Source organism: Lepidochelys kempii, chromosome 1 (assembly GCF_965140285.1).
Source record: "Lepidochelys kempii isolate rLepKem1 chromosome 1, rLepKem1.hap1, whole genome shotgun sequence".
NCBI classification, from domain to species: domain Eukaryota; kingdom Metazoa; phylum Chordata; order Testudines; family Cheloniidae; genus Lepidochelys; species Lepidochelys kempii.
Window position 1 is genome coordinate 294,390,986 of NC_136380.1, and position 7,868 is coordinate 294,398,853.

General features: G+C 38.2%; 1 protein-coding gene across 1 annotated transcript in view; it reads left to right on the forward strand.

Moving 5' to 3' along the window:
- The window catches only part of LRIG3 (leucine rich repeats and immunoglobulin like domains 3), a 52,059-nt gene extending 48,817 nt beyond the window's left edge, over positions 1-3,242 (forward strand). Inside the window, exon 19 of the mRNA XM_073327962.2 lies at positions 2,530-3,242. Coding sequence (XP_073184063.1) covers positions 2,530-2,777 — 248 coding nt within the window. The 3' untranslated portion in view covers positions 2,778-3,242. The remainder of the gene's footprint in view (positions 1-2,529) is intronic.
- The last annotated feature ends 4,626 nt before the right edge of the window (positions 3,243-7,868 follow it).

The window sequence follows — 7,868 nt, forward strand, 5'->3', positions numbered from 1 at the left end:
TTCTTAAAGCTGCAAACATCATTTGTATACATATGTTCCTTATGACTTGCATGTACTAGAAAACATGTTTATCCTTTAGTCAGAACAGTAGTTCAGGGTGATACTCGGTGATTGCTTATATGATTGTTACATATTGTGAGAAACGTATCTAAAAGCTGGTCACATAAGTAGCCTACCTTTTTTTCAGAGAAACTGAGCACATGCAGTTGCCCCTGAGTTCAGTGGGATACTACAGTTTATCAAATATATACTGTTTGAAAATTTTGGCAATTTAACCAATGAAACTTTCCCATGTAAGCAAGGCCTTAGTTTGTGAAAGCTAACTTTAGTATTACCTCTTTTCCTCCATTATTTATGTAGTGCCAGGAGCATGCAGGGCACTTCATACTCAGACAAGGCCTCTGAATAGACAGTGCACCAACACTTGAGGGGCTCAAAGGCAGGGCCAGCTCTAGGTTTTTGCCACCCCAAGCTCCAAGAGTGCAACTGCCCAAGCAACAATAAAAAAGAAAAAGGGTGGCCGAAATGCTGCCCCTGGAATTCTGCTGCCCCAAGTACGTTCTTGCTTTGCTGGTGCCTAGACCTGGTCCTGCTCAAAGGAGAAACAAAAAGCAGTGTGACTATATGGTGAAGTTATGAACAAGCCTTTAGTTTCTTGATTATTAATAATTTTTCTGATGGATTTAAAAAAAAGATTCCGTACATTATAAAATATATTTTACTATACAAGGGGAATAACTTCTGCATGTATTGCTTAGTTGATAACATCACAGTTTCTGGGTAACTGCACCTGTATTCCCCCTCCATGGTCCCTCAGGGCACGCACGTAAGGTTTTCTGCTCCCAGCTGTCACCTCTCTTGGGTGAAGACCCATGTGTGTCTCCCTCCTGACTGGAGTTTTAAGGCTTCACATCTCCCTACCTTGCACTATGATATTCCCAGCAAGCCAGTCTGCTTAAAGACTAGTGCCTGAGCTTTTGCTTTCTTTCCAATGGCTATGAAAAGTGTATTGCCAAAGGTTACAAGCTATCACGCAGCTCTTTCTAAGCAAGCACACTTTTTCTTAAGATAAAAGCATTACAAAAAATAAAAATAATAAAACAATAAACAGATTTAAACACACACTTAGCATACCAGGAATCACCCATCAATCTTATGGGGCCCTAGTAGGCTAGTGTCTTTCCAGCCCTTCCATGAGGGCCTCCCTTTGTCCATTTGCTGCATCAGAAAGAAGCCATAAGTCAGTTTAGGTTCATCCTTTTATATCAAAAGCTCCTCCGTTGTTTCCTAGCGTCTGGAAAACCCAGCATGAACTAGTATATACAAACCACCCCAGGGGGTGGAACATCTCGGGAGTTGTTTAGTTTCAGTGACTCACCTTAATCACCCCCCACTGTTTTTAGTTCCTGTGGTAGCCTCCCCCATGGAGTAAAACACAATCATGCATGAACAGTTCACAACTGTAATACAAGAGAGTGCGCTTTTTAGGACCATATGTCACAAGCAACATTCAGTTACCTCCCAGAAGATCTGAGTTTGGTAATGACTTAAGATAGACCCTTCTTCGGTAAAATGCAACTGATTGCAACCCTACTTCAAACCTGCCATATGTTTTTAAAGGTCTACATAGCATAACTTATTGAAGCCAAGTGTCACTAGGAGCCACTTTTTGGGGGGTGGTATGTGTAAGTGTGGTACCTTAATCAACAGATCTATGCCATGTGTCAGTCATATCTAATTATATTTTCTGTCTGTGAAAAAAGTGAAGACTTTCAGTGTAATGGTGTTAGCTGTGGAGTCTCCACATGGAAAAGGGAGACGAGAAAATGTGGTATTTTCTGGCTAGTGCATCAACAGAATTGTTTAATGAAGATTCAGTTGAATGCCAAATTCTACTTGGGTTACTCCTGTACTAGCCAGCTGAGAGCAAATGGGGTATAAATGAAGGCAGAATTTCACTGGCAGGATCTTTGTTACTGATGTGTGACACAAGCCAGAAAGAACACTGTCTGGCATTCAGATTGCAGGGTGTGTAGTTTTTATATATATAAAATTATAAACAGCTCTTAATATCAGTCTAGCTAAACAGAGTGAATGTTTGAGTCACTTTTCAGAGTACACCAGTCCAAAAAGCATGTTGAAAAGATTGTTCTTGGTTATGCATTAGAATGATTTTGCGACTTGTTTTCATGTTTTTGTTTGTATTTTGTGTTTTGAGAATGAGGAAATTCATGGAAACATAAACAAGGAAATTAAAGGGGGTGGGTTCTTCTGAATGGTTATCAACCAAGTTATTCACTTTGGAAACACTTTTAACAACTCATCTAAGAGTTTTAAATGGGTACATATGAGTATAGAGGACTTTTTTCCCTTTGGGTGGGGAATAATAGTATGACTTAGAAACAAAGCCAAATTTCATTTCAGAGAACTTGAGCTGTGTCCTTGATTTGTATTCTCGTGTACAGCCCTTGGTAAGACTTAGAGCTGTTAACACCAGCATTTCTTTCCTTACAAATTTCTATCTTGCAGGAACATTTGGAAAGTCTCTATGGAGGCCTCAACTAGACTCTTTTTCAAGCTGTATGCAGCCAGCAAGTTGTCAACCCAAAACCTTCCATAATAATAATTCTCAAGCCTCATTGGACTTTGACTCAGAGGCAGAGGAAGATGGAAAGGACAGGACGGTTTCTTATGAGGAAAACAGCATTTGTACTTACAAACAGGCCTTTGAAAACTTTAGGACTCCTACTTTCCAGTCTTGTGACCTGAATACATAGCTGCTTTTGGACTGGCCATTGATAGATGGAACCAAAGGAAATATTTTTGACATACTACCTCAATGTGGAGCTTTATTTAAAAGGGGTGGGGGGAATCCATGTTTTTAATGGAGCTATGAAATCAGAAAGAATGAATACGTTTTTATACAGATAAAACATAATTGCCAAAATGTTATAAAATTTTATACAGGGAATACATTCCTTAGAGAAGTACTATATTTCTAATTATTTTATAGCTTTGTTTTATGCAAATGGTATCTCTTGTAAATTAATGATGTAAATAATACTATGTATATTTCCTGTCAGACTTCATTTTATTGAAATGAGTACTAAAGCATCTTAAACTTGTACCAATATCTGTACCTTTTTATGAATGGACGTTCCGTGCTGTTTGCAGGTACCATGCATCTTATTTGCACATCACTTTTAATAAAATATGCTGCCTTGTGGTCTTGAGACACAATAGAGTATGAAAAATGCAAGGTGGAGGTATGTTGATAGAAATTGAAAATATATGTTGTGTATATAAGCCTCTGGCCCTTATCTCATCAGTTTGTCTAAAATGTAAAGGATATGGATTCACTGTACTAGATACCTGCTGTCCTTAGAAGTGGTTCTGGTCATGCAGCTTCCCCAAATTGTCCCACATGTGCACAAGACTGGCTGTATAGTCAGCTGTCTAGCCACGGTGCATACAAATAACTTAAGTGTACACATCTGGTGGTGGATATGCAGATTGGACACACACACATACACAGCGAGCAACTAGTTTAAAAAAGAAAAAATCAGACCCTAGACGTTTGCCTGGTAGTATCATTCTCCTCTCAATAAATGGCTTGAAGATTAATTATTTCCCAAATATTCAGTGCAGGTCAGAGTCTGTGTTTTCCCCTATGTTTTCTCGACTGCTCCTCCAATCACTTCCACACCCAGCGTAAAAAGGTAACCAATGTACAAGATAATTCTTCCTTGGTTTAACTTCTGCTGCTCTTCCATTTGTGTCTGCTCTCTTCTCCATATAGATAAATGTGAACTGTACTTCATTCCTCACTCAAGTTGAGCAGTTGTTATAAGTTTAAATACTTGCTAGATTAAATTTAAATTGAGGAGCCCAATATTATTAGCCACCCTATACCAAAGAAAGACACTTACTATGTGATGGCAATTAAGACTAAATGAGAATTTTCCCTTTTGTTTTCCTTGATACTGATATCCAGTATTTAAAAAAGCTGTGAATTCTCTGGTCAGCAATGTATTAAAACAATGTGCCTCCCCAAGTTTTACTACTACAGGACTTACGTTTTCAGATCTGCTCACTTAGAAGGCGCAAATTTATATAGTTGTCAAACTTACTTTTAAACCAAATTGAAAGCAGCTGTTAGACTAGAACATCATAGACGGTTTTCAGAGGATACGTCTGGAGCAAAAGGTTTCCCTGCCTAAAGTAGCTGACTTAAGGGCTTTTTGTTGTTTGTAGCCAGAAACCTGGTACGCAGATTGCAGAGTAATTTCCCTCCTTTAATTTAGGCGCCAGTATTAGAGACAGGAAGTTAATCCATCCTTAATCACTGGTGGTCTGAATGTAGAGAATGGATTTTGCATGCTTTAGTTTATCATATTGCCAGATTTCTGAATCTGATTGTTAATTTGCCTTCATTGCAGCCAGATGTGGCGATGTGGTGACAGACGTTGGTATGGGTATTTGATGATGATTAACTGCATTTTTAAATATATTAATTTATCCTGAGTTAAGCACAAATCTCTAAGTCAATAATGCTTAAAATCTTAAAGTAGATTCACTCACTAAGTCAATAGTTTTTTCCCTTATCTAGTTTTTCTCTAAGTGTCATAACTTGGATCTCTAACCAGACATAATTTCCCGAATATCTAGAGAAAGAAAGTAAACCAAAGTATTCTTAATAAGAAAAGGAGTACTTGTGGCACCTTAGAGACTAACAAATGTATTTGAGCATAAGCTTTCGTGAGCTACAGCTCACTTCATTGTATGCATTCAGTGCAAAATACAGTGGGGAGATTTTATATACACGGAGAACATGAAACAATGGGTGTTACAATGCACACTGTAACGAGAGTGATCAGATAAGATGAGCTATTATGCCATCATGTGCCAGCAACGCTCCTCTGCCATGTACATTTGCCAAACCAGACAGTCTCTATGTAAAAGAATAAATGAACACAAATCAGACGTCAAGAATTATAACATTCAAAAATCAGTCGGAGAACACTTCACTTCAATCTCTCTGGTCACTCGATTACAGACCTAAAAGTTGCAATTTTTCAATTTCAAAAAAAATTTCAAAATCAGACTCCAATGGGAGACTGCTGAATTTGAATTAATTTGCAAACTGGACACCATTAAATTAGGCTTGAATAAAGACTGGGAGTGGGTGTGTCATTACACCAAGTAAAACTATTTCCCTATGTTTATTTTCCGCCCCCTACTGTTCCTGACACCTTCTTGTCAATGCTGGAAATGGCCCACCTTGATTATCACCACAAAAGGCTTTTTTTCTCTCCTGCTGGTAATAGCTCACCTTACCTGATTACTCTCGTTACAGTGTGTATGGTAACACCCATTGTTTCATGTTCTCAGTGTATATAAAATCTCCCCACTGTATTTTGCACTGAATGCGTCCAATAAAGTGAGCTGTAGCTCACGAAAGCTTATGCTCAAATAAATTGGTTAGTCTCTAAGGTGCCACAAGTCCTCCTTTTCTTTTTGCGGATACAGACTAACACGGCTGCTACTCTGAAAACTATTCTTAATGCTGTTCATTACAAAACAAAATGTTATGTTTAAAAATCCAAGTTAAAAGGCTGTGACTAAAAATAGTGTTTGGAAGCATATTTTTTGTTTGTTTTTGGTATGTACAAAATGGGAAAAAGACAATATTCCATTCCTTCTCCACTACTTCAAATATTTTTATGAATTGAACGGTTAGAATATATGAATGCCCCAATCTTGCAATAACATAGAACTCATTATCGGGTCCCTGCCCACATTTTAATGCCTCCCGTCTGATGTAAAGATATTTCAAATGGTATCCTAAAAATACAGGTATCAGTATTTGTGGTGTCTTTTTTTTTTTTTTTTTCCCCCCTTCTCGGTAACTTAAATATCACTGACATCAGAATAAAAATCCTTGTCTTTGGTCTTCCAATGACACATGAGTTTAAATGTCTAGGACGTTGACTATATTTATGGTGGTGTAGTGAAACGTCTCATGATATACTGACATTTTTGTAAATAGCAAGATACAATTTTTAATTGATTTTAATGTTGGAGGTGTAACCAAACTGGGCATTCAGTGTCTTCAGATGTAGTGTTCATTCTGAGATTCTGCCTGGTTTTATTTTTTATTTTTATTTTATTTTACCCACTTAGGTTCTGGATTCATTTGGAGGAGGTTTGGAAAACTTGCCTCTCCAGGCTAATCAAACGGCAGTGATTGAGTCTATTGTCATTTGAGAAAGTTAGCACCACCATTCAGGGCAGTGTTTCAGTTTCTTTCAAAATAACGTATGTCTAATTGCGAGTCCTGAGGATTATAATCCTGTCTGCAGTCTTAATTTCCCACAATTAAAAGGGTTGAGAAGGATGTGGTGGAAAAATAGTCATTGATTTCAGCTGGTTTCCTTTATATTGGTGTGGCTTTTGCCCTGGGTATAGAACAAAGATTCTTTGTGGTCTCCATAGCTTAGTGACGCACAGAGGTCAGGTGTCCATGCTGATTTCTTCTAGATTTTTCAGCAGCTGTTGATAATATCTGACCATGACTTATTTGTTGGCCTGCCCGCAGTCCCCAGGAAGGGAAGATAATGATGATTGTGTGGTTTGGTTTGGTTTTTCCCCTTCTCTGCAAGATAAGAGGTTGATTTGGGGTAATTGCTCATCTGCCCCAAGGGATCTTCTTGTACAAATTCCTGCCAAATTTTGTTCTCTCTTCATCCTGTCCAGTGTGTGAGACAGACCATTGAGGCTGCACTGCTATCAATCTGCAAATGATGTATTTGTCTGTTTTTCGCTGAATGAAGAAAATGTAATGGCTGAAAGCAGATCTTGGATGAGAATGGGTGCCTGAGGCTCAGTCTAGATGAGACGGAGTGATGCTGATTTGGTGGCAGGAGACAACTAGCTTGTGGGCAGTGATTGTGTCGAAGGAGGTTTGTTCTAACAAAGATTGAAGTTCAGTGTTAGTTACTTCTGGAACACCTCTTCCTGCTGGTATCCCAGATAGCCAGAAGTATCTTTACCAGCTGCCTTTTGCCATGAAGATTTTAATAACTGTATTAACTATGTCCATGACTAGCTCCATTGCTGACAACATTTTGTCTAGCACAATGGATATTAATGTTTATCATCCAGTACCTTGTAACAACGATAAATGTTATTTCTTAGGGTGAGGCATTAAGATTTTGTTTAATTGTGGATCATTAACACCACTTCTACTTGGTTAAATGTCAGAAGAATCCTGTAAACAAGCCAAGCCTCGTTTCTCTTTTTCCATTGTAATTAGCTACTTTGTTGGCTTAATCAAAATGAAGTGCACTTGTACAGATACCTCCTGTGTGCTTGTATGCCAATATCGTTAATATGGTCTTAGGTTCCAGAGTCTGGCTTCTGTCATATCCCAGTGCTATTTTTTATTGGTGTAAACTGCTTTTTCCATTAACCTTCCCCCAGGAAAAGGGAAATGTAGCCCTCAACATCAGGGCTGTGTAAGAGCACCAGCAGTCTCCTAGAGATTTGCTGTAAGCAGAGAAAATTTAGTGTACTCTGCCTTGGCAGAAGGACAAAAACTGTGTAAAGTGGCATTTAAAATGAGTTTAATTTTACATAAGTGTGGCCACACAGGAGGTGGAAAAGTGAAATGGTGCCAATGATGGAAAATATGACTAATCAAGAAACAATATTAACCCCAAGGCTAAAATAATATCTTGACTTTATGGTCCTATAAAGTGATGCGCTGGATGGTGGTTGTTTTTCTTTTTTATTTCTAATGTACTTTAAGTATAGTTGTATCCTGTGTGTATCCTTAACCCAGAACATTCTCCAGAAGCTTCATCTAG